General features: G+C 37.8%; 1 protein-coding gene across 4 annotated transcripts in view; it reads right to left on the reverse strand.

Moving 5' to 3' along the window:
- The window catches only part of GPHN (gephyrin), a 478645-nt gene that overhangs the window by 181388 nt on the left and 277177 nt on the right, over positions 1-20080 (reverse strand). For all 4 annotated transcript variants that reach the window (XM_037031472.1, XM_037031470.1, XM_037031473.1 and 1 more), the window contains one exon: positions 9070-9204. In XM_037031472.1, coding sequence (XP_036887367.1) covers positions 9070-9204 — 135 coding nt within the window. The remainder of the gene's footprint in view (positions 1-9069; positions 9205-20080) is intronic.

Below are 20080 nucleotides of genomic sequence, written 5' to 3' on the forward strand. Positions count from 1 at the left end.
ATTAACCCCTTATTAGATGTTTTGGTGAATATGTTCTCCCACTCTGTGGGTTGTCTTTTTCTGCTGTTGACAATTTCCTTTGCTGTGCAAAAACCTTTTTAGTTTGATGTAGTCTCATTTGTTTATTTTTTCTTTTGTTTCCCTTGCCTGGGAAGATTTGGCTGATAAAATACTGCTATGGGCAATGTTTGAGATTTCCTGCCTATGTTTTCTTCTACAGTTTTTATGGTTTTGGGCCTAACATAGAAGTCTTTAATCCATTTTGAATTTATTCTTGTGTGTGGTGTAAGAAGGTGGTCCAGATAGCTTTTTCTGCACATATCTGTCCAATTTTTCCAATACCATTTCTTGAATGAACTATTTTTAGATCACTGTTATGTATTTGCTTCCTCTGTCAAATATTGACTGTAAAGGTGTGGGTTTATTTCTGGGCTCTCTATTATGTTCCATTGATCTATGTGCCTGTTTTTAGACCAGTACCATGCTGCTTTGATTACTATGGCCTTATAATATAGTTTGATATTAGGAAGCGTAATTACTCCAACTTTGTTCTTCTTTCTCAGGAACCCTGTTGCTATGCAGGGCCTTTTGTGGTTATATATAAATTTTTGAAATATTTGTTCTAGTTCTGTGAAATATGTCATTGGAATCTTGACAAGAATTGTGCTGAATCTATAGACTGCTTTGGGTAGTATGGACAATGATGTTAATTCTTCCTACCCATGAACATGAAATGTGCTTCCAACTTAATATCTTCTTCAATTTCTTTCCTCAGTGTCTTATAATTTTCCAAGTACAGGTCTTTTCCATTCTTGGTTAGGTTAATTCCTAGGTATTTTATTCTTTTTGAAGCAGTTGTGAATTGGACTGTTTTCTTAATTTCCCTGTTAGCTTGTTACTGGCATATAAAAATGCATCTGACTTCTGAATATTAATTTTGTATCCTGCTATTTTGCTAAATTCATTTATTAGTTCTAGTAGTTTCTTGGTGGAATCTTTGGGGTCCTCTATATACAGTATCATGTCATCTGAAAGTAAAGACAGTTTTACTTCTTCCTTTCCAGTTTGGATGCCTTTTATTTCTTCTTGTCTAATTGCTGTGGTTAGGACGTCCAGTACTATGCTGAATAAGAGAGGTGAAAGTGGACATCCCTGTCTTTTCTCGATTTTAAGGAAAATGATTGTAGTTTTTACCCATTGAGTATGATGCTGGCAGTGGGTCTGTCATCTATGGCTTTTATTATGTTCCCTTTAATCCCACTTTGCTGAGAGTCTTTATCATAAATGGGTGCTGGATTTTATCAAATGCTTTTTATGCAACCATTGATATGATCATGTGGTTTTTATCCTCCATTTTGTTCATGTGGTGAATCATTTATTGATTTGCAAATGTTGTACCAACCTCGAATTCCCAGAATAAGTCCCACTTGATCATGGTGTATGATCTTTTTGATGCATTGCTGCATTCAGTTTGCTAATATTTTATTGAGAATTTTAGTGCCTACGCTCATCAGTGATATTGGCCTATAATTTTCTTTCTTTGTAGTATCTTTATTTAGTTTTGGAATTAGGATAATGCTGGCTTCATAAAATGACTTTGGGAGCTTTCCCTCCTCTTGAATTCTATATAATAGTTGGGCGAGGGAGAGGTGTTCTTCTTGGAATGTTTGTTAAAATTCACCTGTGAAGCCGTCCGGTCCCGGGCTTTTGTTTGTTGGGAGTTTTCTGATTACTGCTTCAATATTTCACTAGGTGTGATTTGTCTAGTTTTGGAAGATTGTCTATTTCTAGGAATTTATCCATTTTGTCCAGGCTGTCCAATTTATTGGTATAGAGTTGTTCATAATATTTTCTTAAAATCCTTTGAATTTCTTTGGTGGTAGTTGTTACTTCTCTTCTTTCATTTCTGATTTTATTTATATTTATTTGGGTCCTCACTCTTTTTTCTTGATGAGTCTGGTTAAAGATTTTTCAATCTTTTTTATCATTTCAAAGAAACAGCCTAGATCCACTAATATTTAGTACTATTTCACTTATTTCTGCTCTTATCTTTATTATTTATTGCCTTCTACTCACTTTGGGGTTTATTTGCTTTTGTCCAAGTTCCTTTAAGTGTGAAGTTAGATGGTTTATTTCAGCTTTTCTTTATTTTTTCTCTCTTTTTTGAGATAGGCCTATAATGCTTTGGTTTGCCAAAATGCTTTATAATGCTCCCTTAGGTTTGCCTTCCCAGTGTTCTAATGACTTTGGATTGTTGTGCCCTTATTTTCATTTATTTCCAGGTGTCTTTTGATTTCTTCCTTGATCTTGTTGTTGACCCATTCATTGTTTAATAACATGCTATTTAGCTTCCATATCTTTACATGTTTTTTCAGTGTTCTTCTTCTGATTGATTTCTGGTTTTATAGCATTGTGATAAGAGAAGATGCTTGATATGATTTCAATCTTCTTAAATTTACTAGACTTGTTGTGTGCCCCAGCATGTGGTCTAATCTAGAAAATGTTCCATATGCTCTTGAAAAGTATGTATATTCTGCTGCTTTGGGGTGAAATGCTCCGAAGATATCAATTAAATCCATTTGATCTAGTGTGTTATTTACCACACTTAATCTTAGCCGAAAGGCCGAGAAATGATGACCTAGTGTTATTTAAGGCCACTGTCTCCTTGTTGATTTTCTGCCTGAAGATCTATTCATTGAAATCAATGGGGTGTTAAAATACCCGATTATGACTGTATTTTGGTCAAGCTCTCACTTTATGTCCAGTAAGATTTGCTTCACATATTCAGGTCCTCCTATGTTGGGTGTGGAAATGTTTACTGGGTTATATACCCTTGTTGTATTGTTTCTTTTATCATTATGTAGTGCCCTTCTTTTTCTCTTACTATACCCTTTGTTTTAAAATCTATTTTGTCAGTTGTAAGTACTATTGCCCTACTGCTACCCCAGCTTTTCTTTTTCCTTTCCATTTGCATGAAATATCTTTTTCCATCCCTTTACTTTTAGTCTGTGTATATCTTTTGATCTGAGATGGGTCTTTTGGAGGTATCATATATATGGGTTTTATTTTATTTGAAGTATATTTTATTGATTATGCTATTACAGTTGCCCTGTTCTTTTTTCTCCCCATTCCCACCTCTACTCAGTAACTGCATTCCTTCCAGCATTCACCACCCCTTAGCTTATGTCCATGGGTCATATATATAAGTTCTTTGGCTTCTCCATTTTCTATACTATTCTTAGCCTCCCCCTGTCTATTTTGTACCTATCAATTATGTTTCTTATTTCCTGTATCTGTTCCCCCATTCTCCCCCCTTTCCCCCTGACAATCCTCCATGTCATTTCCATTTCCATGATTCTGTTCCTGTTCTAGTTGTTTGAGTTTGTTTTTATTTTTGTAGGTTCAGTTGTTGACAGTTGTGAGTTTGTTGTCATTTTAATGTTCATAGTTTTGACCTTCTTTTTCTTGGATAAGTCACTGTAACATTTCATATAGTAAGGGCTTGGTGATGATGAATTCCTTTAACTTGAACTCATCTGGGAAGCACTCTATCTGCCTTTCTATTCTAAAGGGTAGCTTTGCTGGATAAGAGTAATCTTGGATGTAGGTCCTTGCCTTTCATGACTTGGAATACTTCTTTCCAGACCCTTCTTGCCTGTAAGGTCTTTTTTGAGAAATCAGCTGATAGTCTTATGGGCCTCCTTTGTAGGTAACTGTCTCCTTTTCTCTTGTTGCTTTTAAGATTCTCTCCTTATCTTTATTTTTTGGCAATTTAATTATGATGTGTCTTGGTATTTCTTCCTTGGGTCCAACTTGTTTGGGACTCTCTAAGCTTCTGGGTCTTGTATGTCTATCTCCTTCACCAGATTGGTGAAATTTTCTTTCATTATTTTTCAAATAAATGTTCAATTTCTTGCTCTTCCTCTTCTCCTTTCAGCACCCTTATGATTCAGATGTTGAAATATTTAAAGTTGTCCCAGAGGTTCCTAAACTTCTCATTTTTTTGAATTCTTGTTTCTTCAATCTGTTCTGGCTGTATGTTTATTTCTCCCTTTTGTTCCAAATCATTGGTAAGTTCCAGTTTCCTTCCCTTCACTGTTGGTTCCCTATATATTTTTCTTCATTTCACTTTGTATAGCCTTCATTTCTTCTTTTATTTTGCAGTCATACTCACTCATTTCTGTGAGCGTCCTCATTAGCAGTATTTTGAACTCTGTGTCTAACAGGAGTGTCTATCTCCTCGTTGCTCAGTTCTTTTTCTGGAATTTTAATCTGTTCTTTTATTTGGGCCATATTTATTTGTCTTCTTTGTTACCTTGTTCAGGACAGAGCCTCAGGTATTCACCAGGGTGGGTCTGCATACCTAAGGCTTAGTTGGCTGCATTGTGGTGCTGTATGTGGGGTAGGGGTCAGAGAGGACCCCTACTGTTTGCTTGGCTCTTGACCTGCTTTCAAGAGACTGGCAGTTCCTGCTGCCTCCATAATCCCCACAGCTAGAGGTTCTGAGGCTTAATTGGTGCTAGAACCCTGTGTTGTATGGTCTGTATTATTCCCCAGTTGTTCCTCTCAGTTTATCTGCATGCAAATATGAAACTGCCTGGTCTGCCAGCTGATGCCTTGCCATGAGTCTTCTCTGACCTGGCTGCCTGCCTCACCCCTCCTACCAGTTTCTGGCAAGAAACATTCTGGGTGAATGCATGTTCTTTAACTCCTTGGTTATTGGACTTCCATACAGTTCAATTTCTTGGCAATTCTGCTTTTTTTTGTTTGTTTTGTTTTTAAATTGGTAGTTTCCTTCTTTTGGCTGTGTGAGGAGGGAAACTGTATCTAGGCCTCCATCTGGGCCAGAACTCCTATATATATGGGTATTGTTTTCTTTTATTTTTAAAGATTTTATTTGTTTATTTTAGACAGGGGTAGGAAGGAAGGAAGAGAGGGAGAGAAACATCAATGTGTGGTTGCCTCTTGCACGCCCCCTACTAGGGTCCTTGCTTGTAAGGACCACTGCCACACCACTGCCTTCTGGCCTGAAATGTTTCTGTTAAGAAATAACATGACAGTCTAATTGATGGTGTTTTATATATAACTACTTTGTCTTATCTTATGACATTTAGGATTTTCTCCTTGTCTTTAAGCTTTGCCAATTTAATTATGGTATGTCTCTGTGTAGTCCTTTTGGGGTCCAACTTGTTTGGGACTCAGCTTCCAGGACTTGTGTTGATTAGGGAAATTTTTGGTCATTATTTCTTCAAATAGGTTCTTGACCTCTTGCTCACTCTCTTCTCCTTCTGGTATTCCCATGATGTGGATGCTATTAGGATTCATGTTGACCAAAATGTTTCTTAAGTTCTCCTCATTTTTAAAAAATTCTTTTTTTCTTTTTGCTGCTCTGCTTGTTTTTTTTTTCCTACTTTGTCTATCAAATCATTAATTCAGTCCTCTTCATCATCTAATGTACTGTATATTCCTTCCAGTGTATTATTTATTTCAGATATTACATTCTTTATTTCTGATCCTTTTTTATCTTTCCTATGTCTTTTTTCATGCTGTTGAGTATCCTTGTAATCATTACTCTAAATTCTCTACCTGATAAATTGCTTGCCTCCATTTCTCTAGTTCTTCTTCTGGATAATTCTTTTGTCCTTTCATTTGGGGTCTGTTTCATTGTCTCCCCATTTTGGCTCCTTCTTTATACTTGTTTCTGTGTATTAGGTAGATCTGCAAAGACTCTGGTGTAAGCCTTTGTCAGATGCTGCTTGTGACTGGCCCTGGGCAATCTGTTTGGAGCTATCAGTGACCTAGAGCTTGTGGCTTCCTCTGCTAGACATAGGTGTATGCAAAAGAACCAGGCTGCACACCAAGGCTGGCTTCAACCAGCACCAAGCCAGGGGGAGTGTCAGCTGACGTCTCAGAGCCCCCCAAGATCCACCTTAGTTGTTAACTAATCAGTGGTATAGCTTTAAGCTATCCTTGCTTAAACTCCACAGGGTGGGGCAGAGCATCCTGTGGGTAGGGCTATTCCATCCCTTCAGGCTGATGCCACTTGGAGGGGAGTGCTCTGCCTTAGAAAAATTATTCCTGTAGTATAGGGGATGAGTCTGGGATCTTGGTGGATGTTTCTTTGGTTCTCTCCCCAGAGCCACCAACCCCAGATACTCCTTAGTGTCTCTAGTCTACTCTGCCCTCCCTCTTTCAGAGCCCAGGGTAAGTGGTTACATGAAATTTTTTGCATTGGCTGTTTACAAGGCTCTCTGCGTCTCTAGCCATCTCTCCCTGGTGGACAGAAGCTTCACTGCTTTTCACAACTGTATGTTATTTGAGTTCCTTTCCCAGCTCTGGTGCTGTAGAGGCTGGGGAGACTAGTTTGGGGTTTAGACCCCACATGTTCAGGGGGAATGCTCTGGCTGCCAAAATATCTCTTTCACACTTCAGCTGCCACCCATGGGAGCCTAGACTGCCCTCCCACACCTCCTTCACACTCCCTACTAGTCACGCTGTGGTGATGTGGCTTCTTCTACCTGTTACACCTCGTGTTCAGTTCCCTCCTATTATTTTCTATCACTATGACCTTTTCATTTCTTCTTACATAAATTTCAATGTATAATTAAGTTATTGTGAAATTATAATTAATAGAATTATTTATGTTAATCTACCTATTTATTTTAATATACCATCAACTAAACTGTAAACTCCATGAAGGCAGCAGAAATTGTATCTATAACTGACATAAAATCACATATCAAGAGCATCTAATTTAGATTCAATCAAGAAGTCTTATAATTTGAGACATTTAACAGAAAGATAAATTTGACTTTTGTTGCAAATTTGAAAAGTTAATATTATGGTAAGTGAAATAAGCCAGGTGGCCAAAGACAAATACCATATGATCTCACCTGTAAGTGGAACCTAATGAACAAAACAAAGGAGCAAAATAGAACCGAAGACGTGGAAATAAGGAACAAGCAGACAGTGACCAGGTGGGAGGCAGGAGAAAGATAATGGGGGAAAGAAGGGGAAGGGTCTAGTCAAGAAACATGTATAAAGGACCCATGGACATAGACAACAGGGTGGGGAGTGACTGAGAGTGAGCGTAGTGAGGTGAGAAGGCAGGGGAGAGCAACGGGGGAAAAATTGGGACAACTACAATAAAAAATAGAAAACAAGTAAAAATGTCAATATTCAAGCTAGTTTTTTATTATACTAGTATTCAGATTCAGCCTTAACAGTTTAATTTTAAAATTATAACAAAGCAATAATTTTATCTTTGAGGTATACCTTCTGGTGCTGGTAAAAAGTTATCTAAAAAAGAACAGACTCTTATTTCTAGATAAAAATATGAAAAAATTCTTAGGAAAAAAGATATTTAAATACTATGCTTTATTTCAATTTATTGTCAGTTTGAACATCTAAGTGTTAACTAAAGAAAAAAATGTCAAGAGAAGCTACCTGCTCTCCTAAAGCTTTGCAATAAATATCAATATTTTTTTATTTCACTTAAGTAAATTTGGAAATACCAAGTCATTTTTAAAATTGGATTTAATATTCCCTTTGTAATTAAAGTGTAATTACAAAGTTTTAAAAAGGCCCAAGTACTAAGTATAATTAAATTATGCTTAAAATATTCATGTTCACAGTATACCATTAAGGGGAAAATTACTTTGCCTTGGATAATTCTGTATTCCCAAGATTTAGGTCTTAATATTTGGTGAATAGCTAACCATTAATACTGACCTTAACTTTCAGCTTTAATTATTTCCCAGACTTGATAAAGGAGTACAGCTTGTACAATTGAATTTAATGCAAACAATAAATTATTTTGTTTTAGAAATTTAAAAGACATGAATGAGATTCATCTATCCAATTTGTCTTGAGAACTCAGTTGAGGATGTAGTTGACTGGCATCTGAATGGCATTAACATGCATTTTATGTCTGGAACGTTTTTACAAATTTTCTTCACTGAAGATTTAAGACTTCAATTTTTTAAAACTGTAATAAATACCAGTAATTTTTGATATAAGTCTAAACACAATGATATACAACACTAACGCTCTGAAGACTTTGCTGTGAAGGCTATACCACAGAAGACGGTAAAAGCACTGCTTGAGATTACTTCTAGTTAAATCCAGTTATAACACTGATACATTCAGAAAAGTTCAAACTGAGGAAGATAGCTATGTTAGTCATTAAATCTGATGACAGAGAAAAAGTCACAATTTGAAAAATTACCTGAAGGTCTCTTGAATAAATTTAGTGTATAATCTGATATCTAACACCGTATCTTATTATGTAAAAAGAAATTTTACTGTTAACTTTTTGATACCCCATAGAAAACTTAATGGCACAAATGACTGTCTTAACCAGGGCAGAGGCATTCCAGGAGATAGCAGTAACAGCCATAATTAAGTTTTTTACTTAATTTATCATATACATGAAAATATGAGGCAGCGAATGTCTAATCCTTATTTTCCCCATATATAATTCAGTAGTTGGGAAAATGACAAAAAACAAATACTAAGATACTTCTTCCTTCCCCCAAAGGTTGGCATTAAAACTTTCTTTCTAATTAATTTAGATTTGTTTCCAAATATTAGGCAGCAACATTCCAAGTTAAATATGTTTGAACAAATTTGGAATGATACTAGAGCAGGGAGCTACCCCAGCCTGTATAAGTTAAAAAAAATTCCATTGGTGACATTATTTACCTTGTTAATCTTATTATTTATTGGCCAGAAATATATTAATCTTCTGTATAAACATGTAATTCCACATCTATACTGATGAGTATGCTAAGAAAATAACAAATCTACAACAAAGAAACAGTACCTACAGAGAGAGAGTGATACCTGTAGCTGTGATGATGTAGGAGTAGACATTATGCATGAAACTTATTGGTCTAATGTTGGCCTAATATGACAATTTGTGAAACAATGGGTGGTAACTATTTTACAGTCCATTAATCTTTCACTGTACTATCAGTCATGCAATCCGACCTTGACAAGCAGAGGAAAATACTGGTTAGTTTTCCCAGATTCACATAGTAGACTACGGTGCTAAGGAACTGTACTTACTTTTGGTGTTGGGCAGGAAGCTGTAGAAAGGCGAGATGTAGCCTGAGCACGAGGCGATTCTGAAGGAGTAGTGCTGAGGGAAGCTGTATCTCGTGGGAGCACCTGAACGCCACGAGAAATTATGGATTCTGGAATCTGAACAAGGGGGATAAGCATGGCTTAATATTCTGAAATTACCAATAGTATGTAAAATCAACACCTGCACCTAATATTCTTGTGGGGAGCATGGTATTCTTTGCTGTACATTGCTCATGTATTTTGTGTCATGTACTGTTAGAATGCCTTCAACGACTTGGACTAGAATAGAAACCTTCAGGTTTAAAATATTTTCCCTAGCCAAACAATATTTTATTAAACTTTTTAATGACAAATTCTAACCACAATGTAATTGTGGTTTAATGTACATGTGTTTAGGAGTAAAGTAGTTGGAATGCATATACTGGCTCTTTCATTTCATAGTTATGCGTTTCCTAGATATTTTCCATTTCTTTTCAGATTCATTTCTATCCTCCTTCAACCTCTCTGCTCCAAGCTGACCTGTATAGATAGAACCTACAAGCTAACTTGAGCTCTCTGGCTTCCAATTGGGTTCAGCTAAAGGAAGGCACTGTCAAGAAACTGAAGGGTTGGATGAAAGTAAGGTTTGGTATTTATTTCCCTGGTTTCTTCTCTACCAGGTCATCATAAGTTGGCTAGGATCACAGCTCATGTTAGATGACACATGCTTATAGCTCTTTTCTAGATTCTAACAGCATCTTTCCCTTTGCCCCACTAAGACTAAGAGTATTAATGGTTTCCACTATTACTAGTCTCAGTGTACTGCATTATGTCAGGTTGCTTTCCCTAAAATCTGCCAAACCTTTGTAAATACCATAGTCCTTTATTAAACTCTTCTTAATTATCCATTTAAGTATGCTATGACTTCTACTGGAACACTGATCAATATACATTTCTAATTGCCATTTCCTTTATCTAAAAAATGAAGATAATAATAGAATCTACCTCAGTGGATGACTGCTGAGGGTTACATATGATAATGTATATAAATTATCTAGCATTTCTAAATAGTAAATACTTAATAACTGTTGGCTATTATTGTTATTATTATATTATACCTATCAACACTATAAAGACATGTAATCGAGTATCACTGTTCTAAAAATATACAAATATAAGGACAAATAATATGAATTATTTATTTTTCAAATCATTAATATTTATGTCAACTATAAAATTTAGTATTTGGGGCTATGCATAATCTAGTTCATGTTCTGGGCTAATACTGATGGGTGTGGGTCTTCTAATCTCAAAGTGAGAACTTGAACACTTCCAAGTTTTGTGCACAAGAGGAGTAAAACATTTGGTAAAATAAATATGCAATTAACATTCAATCAACAAACATCACTAACTAAGTAAAAAGAAGGAAGCAACAGCCAGACTTTGTGATAAGAAAGGTGCTTCTGGTTTTACGCGCCCTCTCTTTCTCACAAAGGACACAATATCGTCCCATTTCCAAAGAAGCTCTTTTATTTACTTGCCATACCAATATCCTCAATGCCAATGGTACTGCCACTATTTCAAGGCTTGACAGTTAGTTTACATGATTTATGAAAAATATCCCCATAATTAGGATGAAAAGCAATACAAATTCTGAAAAGAAAAATGGCTCCATCTGCCAGTATTTCTGAGTACCAAATTGTGATAAACATTCTAAAGTAATTAAGGTAGTCTGATTTAGAAGAGCTATATGTTGCCACTTATGTCTAATAAGAAGGCCATGATTAGAAAGAAGATCAAATGTCCCTATTATATTTCACATGACATCATGTCCCTCTACTTCATAGCAATTATCACGCTTATACTATAGTGTATGTGTGGTAGATTGATCAATGTCTAGCTCACTTTCTAGAATGCACTGTTGTAATGATGCAACTGTGTTTTGGGTAATATTGTGTGTCCGGTACCTTATGAAATGCCTACACAAAGTTGTATGCATATGTGATATACATATTTCCAGACTCACACACCCATACATATACTACACATCTCTCCTTTGCTCTCTGTGTATGAATGTAAACAAAACACTACGATATTTGAGAGAAAAGATAGGTTTAAATTTGGGGGTATATCCAAAAAACTGCTGGAACTAATAAATGAATTTGGCAAAACAGCGGGATACAAAGTCAATATCCAGAAATCAAAGGCATTTCTGTATACTAACAATGAATCAGCAGAAGCAGAAATCAAGAAAAAAATCCCATTCGATATAGCAAAAAGAAAAATAAAATATCTGGGAATAAATCTAACCAAGGAGGTTAAAGACCTGTATGCAGAAAATTACACAACACTGAAGATAGAAATCAAGGAAGACACAAACAAATGGAGACGTATACCGTGTTCATGGATTGGAAGAATTAACATCATCAAAATGTCCATACTACCCAAAGCAATTTACAGATTCAATGCAATACCTATTAAAGTACCAATGGCATATTTCACAGACATAGAACAAACACTTCAAAAATTTATATGGAACCATAAAAGACCCCGAATAGCAGCTGCACTGTTAAGAAAGAAGAACAAAGTAGGAGGGATCACAATACCTGATACCAAACTGTATTACAAGGCCACTGTAATCAAAACAGCCTGGTACTGGCATAAAAACAGGCACATAGACCAATGGAACAGAACAGAGAACCCAGAAATAAACCCAAATCTCTACAGTCAATTAATATTCAACAAAGGGGGCAGTATCATAAAATGGGGTAAAGATAGCCTCTTCAACAAATGGTGTTGGGAGAACTGGACAGCTACATGCAAAAAAATGAAACTCGAGCACCAACTTGCATCATACACCAAAATAAATTCAAGGTGGATAAAAGACTTAAATATAAGCCATGACACCATTAAAGTCCTAGAGGAGAACATTGGCAGGAAAATATCAGATATTTCACGCAGCAACATTTTTACTGATATGTCCCCTAGAGCAAGGAATATAAAGGAAAGAATAAACAAATGGGATCTCATCAAAATAAAAAGCTTCTGCGCAGCTAAAGAAAACAGCATTAAAATAAAAAGAGAACCAACTGTATGGGAAAACATATTTGCCAATGATACCTCAGACAAAGGTTTAATCTCCAAAATATACAAAGAACTCACACGACTTCACTCTAAGAAGACAACTAACCCAATTAAAAAATGGGGAAAGGACTTGAACAGACACTTCTGCAAGGAGGACATACAGAGGATCCAGAGACACATGAAGAGATGCTCAATATCACTAGCTATCAGAGAGATGCAAATTAAAAGTACAATGAGATACCACTTTACACCGGTGAGAATGGCTATCATAAACAAAGCAATAAACAACAAATGTTGGAGAGGGTGTGGGGAAAAGGGGACTCTGGTCCACTGTTGGTGGGATTGCAGACTGGTACAACCATTATGGAAAACAGTATGGAATTTTCTCAGAAAACTAAAATTGGACCTGCCTTTTGACCCAACAATTCCACTGCTAGGATTGTATCCTAAGAACCCTAAAACACCAATCCCAAAGAACACATGCACCCCAATGTTCATAGCAGCGCAATTTACAATAGCCAAGAGTTGGAAGCAACCTAGGTGCCCATCAGTAAATGAATGGATCGAAAAACTATGGTACATATACACAATGGAATTTTATGCTGCAGAAAGAAAGAAGGAGCTCCTACCTTTTGCAACAACATGGATGGAACTGGAAAGCATTATGCTGAGTGAAATAAGCCAGGTGTTGAAGGACAAATACGATATGATCTCACCTCTAACAGGAAGCTAAACAACAAAGCAAACAAGCAAGCAAAATATAACCAAAGACACTGAAATAGAGAACAGGCTGACAGTGACCAGAGGGAAGAGGGGAGGGAATTTCAGGGGAAATAAGGGAGGGATTTAGAGGAACCTATATAAAGGATACATGGACAACAACTGAGAAGGGTGGAAATGGGAGGGAGGGGGGAGGATGGGGGGTGGGATGGGGTGGGAGTAATAGACAGAAAACTGTACTTGAAAAATAATTAAATAAAAAAATTAAAAAAAAAATTGGGGGGTATATCCTTTTTAGTTAATAGTCAGAAGATACCAAATGAGCTATTAGAAACATGAGACTGCAGCTTATAAAGGACTTAGGGACTGGATATATACTTTGGGAATTATCAATGGAGGTGGTTGTTGCAGTCACACAAATGTTTCAGGTGACCCAAAGAGACTATGTAAAAGAATGAAAGATAATGGTTGAAAATTCTAGGTGATATCCATATTAAACGGCTATAGAAGAAAAGGAATTGGGGAAAAAAATCTAAATGGAATGAACACAATCCTATATTTCCTTGGATAATTTGAGTTTATATCTACTATCCTGGCTCAATTATTAAATAGCACATTTTTACACTTTCAAAAGTATTTGAGTTTGGAAAATAAGTTATTTCATCATCCTCTCTTTTTAAAAAATTAAGGTTTGGGGGGAGATACTGGTTAATAACAGTATGTAAGTTTCAAGTGCACAATCCCATAATATTCATCTGTCAATTGTATTGTGTGCTCACCACCCAAAGTCTAGTTTCCAGTCACCATATGTATATTAGAACCCCTTTACACTCTTTATCTTCCCCCAAGCCATTTCTCCTGTTAACTTTCATACTGTTGTCTTCCTCTCTTTAAGAAACTGTTAGAGACGAAAGAGAAAAATCAAGAAAGAGTGGCTATAAGGGCAGGAAAAAAAAGAATAAACTTTCAAGATGTTAAAATCTATAAACATTGGAGAAGCGGGAGTAGGATGAGTGTTGGAAAGAATTCACTAGTTCTATCAATTAAAGAAGTTACCAGTAAAGAAAAAAGAGTAAAAATATGGAAGCAATTAAGTATAATAAAACAAGGTAATTTTGGGGAAACAAAGTGAGATACTCAGTAGTACCCTTTTCTTTGGTAGTTGGAGTAAAAATCTATTGATGAAAAAACAGGGAAGTAAAGGTGAGAAAGGTAACTTTTTAGAAGACTAGTCACAAAAATCTAGACTAATGCTTTCAGGTGAATGAGAATGGAAGACAATTATTAATTTGCTAAAGGAATTATCAGTCATCCTTGTGGGTCCTGTCAATTTTGGCAACCATAAATTTGCAACTTCATTATGTAGCCTGGAAATAAATTTTCAACCCATCTCAAAAAAACTTATGCTAGAGATACTTAAAAATTATTTGCACAGATATGGTTGGGGAAGATATATAGATAGATAAGATCATAAACAAAAAGATCATATTGCAAGAACATATCAAGACAGATAAAAAGAAAAGAAAGACACTAAATAAGATACGGATAGTCATTAATTGCCTGTGAGCTTATTTCATAAAGATAAATCTTGATTATAAGACATGAAAAAAAAAGGTGGATATAAGAAAAAGAAGGCAATAAATATGGATAACTTTGCTGATGGATATTTGTATTGTTTTCATTTTGGAGACATTATGAACAATGCTACTATGAGCATTCTTGTTCATGTACCATAATTCCCATATGTATTAATTCTAGGATATAAATACCCAGGAAAAGAATCACTGTTGTAGGGTATGAATACCCTCTTTTAAAAATATTTTACTTTTTATTTTTTAGAGAGAGGGGGAGGGAAGGAGAAAGAGGGGAGAGAAACACCAATCTGCAAGAAAAATATCAACTAGTTGCCTCTCACATGCCCCCAACCTGGGACCTGACCTGCCACCCAGGCATGTGCCCGAACTTGGACTCCAACTGATGAACTTTCAGTTTGTGGGATGACACCCAATCTACAGAGCCACACCAGTCAGAGATGAATACCTTCTTTTACAAATTTCTAAATTTGTTAAGCCAATTTATGTGTCTATCAAAAGAGAACGGTAACAGTTGCTCTTGCTCCACAATTTATCTCTACCTAATGTCAATATTATTTTTAGTCAAATCTGGTAGGTAGTAATAATATCTTTTGGTGGTTTTAATTTTCCTTACACTATCTGTTAGTGAGATTAAGCTCCTTTTCATGTTTATCAGTCATTTAGATGTTCTCTTTTCTAAAGTCCCTGTTCAAGTCCTTTGCCCATTTTTCCCTTATTGTATTGCTCTTTTTTATTGAATTAAAATTATATTTCTGTATTTATCCTGAATAACTAGTCATTCATCAGTTTTATATGGTGTAAATAACTATTCCTACTCTAAGGCTTATCATGTCTTTTGATAAATATAGTATTTTAATTTAGTTAAAATCTATCAATAGTTTCTTCTATAGTGAGTAGTTTCTGTCTTAAAAGGAATCCTTCCCGAGGAAATGGCAGGGGAGGAATGCCAAAAGTCCATCTTTCCACTAAAGAGGAGATTTAAGTAGCAATAATGTCAGAATCAACTTTACCAGAAATCTAGAAACTACTCAAAACTTTATAGCAATCAGGGGAAGGCTTAATCAATTAAAAAACAAAACTAATGAATCACCCACTGTACAGTTCAGTGGTGGCCTTGAAGACATAGTCCACACTCCTGGTGAAGCTTCTTACAACTGAAGGAGAACAAACCTTATTCTCAAAAATTGTGGCTGTGTATTTCAACATGTCTGTTGGCTCACTGAAGGACACACTTGAAGGGCTTGCCTTTATTTTTCCCGACTTAGAACAATTCCAGAGTTCAGGAAACTAACTGGTGGGGGGGCAGTAGTTGTCAAAATTTAAAAGCAGATACACTAACCTCTGTCTTGGCAAGGAATAACAGTTGGGACAAACAACAGAGTAACTGCAATATTCAGGTATAAGGGCTTTGTAAAGTTCCCAGATATTCCTGAGAATCCAAAAACTCATGCATATGCCCAGGGTTAGGTTCATTCTTGCAAGACTTCACCAGATCTTTCACTTTTTGTTGAAGTGCAGACTGCACAATCAGGAAGTGAAGGGTAAGGCAGAGTTGTACTCTGCCTGGCTGAGTGATGACGACATGCCCTGATACATACAAAGAACCCATCTGCAAAGAACTGAAAACTTTCTTTTTTCTGTATGTATATTTTTTCAAGGTATTTAAGGAAATCTCTGTTGAGTCACTAGCTAACCATGAAGATACTAGTACAGAGACTTCAGTTGCCACATACAGCAAAGAATAATAAACTTGACAAAAATAGTTAATAGTTAACTTTTCAGAAAAGTTAATCAACAAATAAGAACAAGCAGTGATAATATACTCCAAGGAGAAAGGAGAATCTGATTTCCAGATTGCCACTTATAATATTCAAAGAATCCAGTTTTCAACAAAAAGAAGGAATAAATAGAAACTGTCCCTGAGAAAGCACAGACATTGGACTGACTAGACAAAAACTGTAAACCAAATATTTAAAATATATCAAAAGAGCTAAAGAGACTTCTGGCCAAAATGGAGGCATAGGTGGAAACACTGTGTCTCCTCACACAATCAAGTTTAAAGACAACAAAGTTTTAGTAACAAAAATGCAACCAAAACACAGAAAATTGAACTGTACGGAAGTCCAACAACAACGAACCATTCAGCCAGACTGGTAAGAATGGCGGAGTCAGCGGCTGGCAGAGCAGGGTTGCGCAGGAAAAAGTGGCCAACTGACCCAGGTGCGCAGGCGGACATTGGCAGATCCCAGGTGTGGGGTGGCAATGAGTGGACACAGTGGGGGTGCAAGGCACCTGCCTGACCGTGGTCACACATTCACACTCAGATAAACCAGGCAAAGGAGTGAGCAGTGAGACAGACTGTACAGGCTAGGGCCCCAGCGACGGGAATTAAAGCCTAAAAGCACCAACTGGAAAAACTTTCAGGGGTCAAGGTGCCAGGAGAAGCTCCCAGGTTCACAGAGAGTTTGTTAGAGAAACCCACAGGGACCTGGAGGGTGCACAGTTCCACACTAGTGGGAGCCAGCACCAGGGGGGCCCAGTTTGCTTGCGGGAAGCAGCAGAGGGGACGGAAATCTGAGAGAGCAGAGCAAACACCACTGCCCCTCTCTGACCCGGCCTCCACATACAGCGTCACAATCCAGCAACTGGGTTGCCCAGCCCTGGTGAACACCTAAGGCTCCGCCCCTCATATGTAACAGGCACAAATAGACCAAAACATTATGGCTCAAGAAGAACAGCTCAAAGCCCCAGAGCCAATACTTCTAAGCGACCAAGAGATAGCTAACCTACCAGATGCACAGTTCAAAACACTGGTGATCAGGATGCTCACAGAACTGGTTGATTTTAGTCACAAATTAGAGGAACAAATGAAGGCTAAACTAATTGAAATGAAGGGAAATGCACAGGAAACCAATAGTGATGGAAAGGAAACTGGGACTCAAATCAAGGAAGCGGACCAGAAGGAAGAAAAAAATGACCAAACAGAAAAGAATGAAGAAACAAGAATTCGAAAAAATGAGGAGAGGCTTAGGAACCTCCAGGACATCTTTAAATGTTCCAACATCTGAATTAGAGGGGTACCAGAAGGGGAAGAGGAAGAGCAACAAGTGAAAAACTTATTTGAACAAATAATAAAGGAGAACTTCTCCAATCTGGTAAAGGAAACAGACTTCCAGGAAGCCCAGGAAGCTCAGAGAGTCCCAAAGAAGTTAGACCCAAGGAGGAACACACCAAGGCACATCATAATTACATTAGCCAAGATTAAAATGAAGGAGAGAATCCTAGAAGCAGCAAGAGATAAGGGGACAGTCACCTACAAAGGAGTACCCATCAGACTGTTAGCTGATTTCTCAAAAGAGACCTTACAGGCAAGAAGGGGCTGGAAAGAAGTATTCCAAGTCATGACATCCAAAGACCTACAGCCAAGATTGCTCTGTTCAGCAAAGTTTTCATTTAGAATAGAAGGGCAGATAAAGTGCTTCTCAGATAAGGTCAAATTCAAGGAGCTTGTCATCACCAAGCCCTTATTATATGAAATGTTAAAGGGACTTATATAAGAAAAAGAAGATGAAAAATATGAACAGTGAAAGGACAGCAAAGTCACAGTTATTAACAACCACACCTAAAACTAAAGCAAACTAAGAGGACAGCTAGATCAGGAGTGGAACCACAGAAACGGAGATCATATGGAGGGTTAGCAACAGAAGTGGGAGGAGGAGAAGGGGGGAGAAGGTACAGAGAACAAGTAGCATAGACGGTAGGTAGAAAATAGACAGGGGGAAGGGTGAGAATAATACGGGAAATATAGAATCTAAAAAACTTGTGATACATGGACATAAACTAAAGGGTAGGGAAGGGTGGGAGAGGGGTGTGCAGGGTGAAGGGGAATGAAGGGATGGGAAATGGGACAACTGTAATGGCATAATCGATAAAATATATTAAAAGGAAAAAAAAAGAGCTAAAGATAACCATGGTCAAGAAACTACATAAAGCATGGAGTACTTCCGCTAAGAGGGAGGCATAGGTGGAAACACTGTGCCTTCTCCCACAACCAAGTTTGAATACAACAAAGGTTTGGAGAAACAAAGACACAACCAAAGGACAGAAAACTGAATTATACGGAAGTCCTACTACATCTAACCATTCAACCGGGAGGGTAAGAGGGGCGGAGCCAGCAGCGAGCAGGGTCGGGCAGGACAGGTCCCCCGACCTAGGCACGCAGGCAGCCCGGAACCAGTGGGGTGCGTGGCAGACTGACCTTGGTCGCACATTCGTGCACAGTGAGACGGACCATGCAGGCCCCAGGGGGCGAGGGTTGACGGCAGTGGCACACTTGCGTGCAGTGGGACGAAACGCGTGGGCCCGGTGATGGCAGCAGATGTAGCACCAGTGAGGGCCGCAGTGGCAGGCGGCGGGACGCCATAGTCCCTCTTTGACCCCACCCCCACATACAGCGTCACAACCCAGCGACTTAGTTGCCCTGCGCTAGTGAACACCTTAGGGCTCCGATCCTGCTACAGAACAGGCACGAATAGCCCAAAAGATGGCGCAAGAAGAACTCAAAGTCCCAGAGCCGATAACTCTCAGCGACCGAGAAATTGCCAGCCGCTCGGAAGCACAGTTCAAAACACTGTTTATCAGGATGCTAACAGAACTGGTTGATTATAGTCACAAATTAGAGGAACATATGAAGGCTAAACTAATTGAAATGAAGGGAGATGCACAGGAAACCAACAGCGATGGAAAGGAAACTGGGACTCAAATCAATGGAATGGACCAGAAGGAAGAACAAAACATCCCACCAGAAAGGAATGAAGAAATGAGAATTCAAAAAAATGAGGAGAGGCTTAGGAACCTCCAGGACATCTTTAAATGTTCCAACATCGAGATTATAGGGGTACCAGAAGGGGGAAAGAAACAGCCACGAGTGGAAAACGTATTTGAACAAATAATAAAGGAGAACTTCCCCAGTCTGGCAAAGGAAATAGACTTCCAGGAAGCCCAGGAAGCTCAGAGAGTCCCAAAGAAGTTGGACCCAAGGAGGAACACACCAAGGCACATCACAATTACATTAGCCAAGACTAAAATGAAGGAGAGAATCCTAGAAGCAGCAAGAGATAAGGGGACAGTCACCTACAAAGGAGTACCCATCAGACTGTCAGCTGATTTCTCAAAAGAGACCTTACAGGTAAAGAAGGGGCTGGAAAGAAGTATTCCAAGTCATGACATCCAAAGACCTACAGCCAAGATTGCTTTATCCAGCAAAACTTTCATTTAGAATGAAAGGACAGATAAAGTGCTTCTCAGATAAGGTCAAATTCAAGGAGTTCATCATCACCAAGCCCTTATTATATGAAATGCTAAAGGGACTTATATAAGAAAAAGAAGATGAAAAATATGAACAGTGAAAGGACAGCAAACTCACAGTTATTAACCACACCTAAAACAAAAGCAAAGCAAGAGGACAGCTAGATCAGGAGTAGAACCATAGAAATGAAGAACACATGGAGGGTTAGCAACAGGGGAGTGGGAGGAGGAGAAGGGGGGAGAAGGTACAGAAAATAGCATAGACAGTAGGTAGAAAATAGATAGGGGGAGGGCAAGAATAGTGGGGG

The sequence above is a fragment of the Sturnira hondurensis genome, unplaced genomic scaffold (genome assembly GCF_014824575.4).
Source record: "Sturnira hondurensis isolate 20B ecotype Veracruz unplaced genomic scaffold, ASM1482457v3 Scaffold0021143, whole genome shotgun sequence".
Lineage (NCBI taxonomy): Eukaryota > Metazoa > Chordata > Mammalia > Chiroptera > Phyllostomidae > Sturnira > Sturnira hondurensis.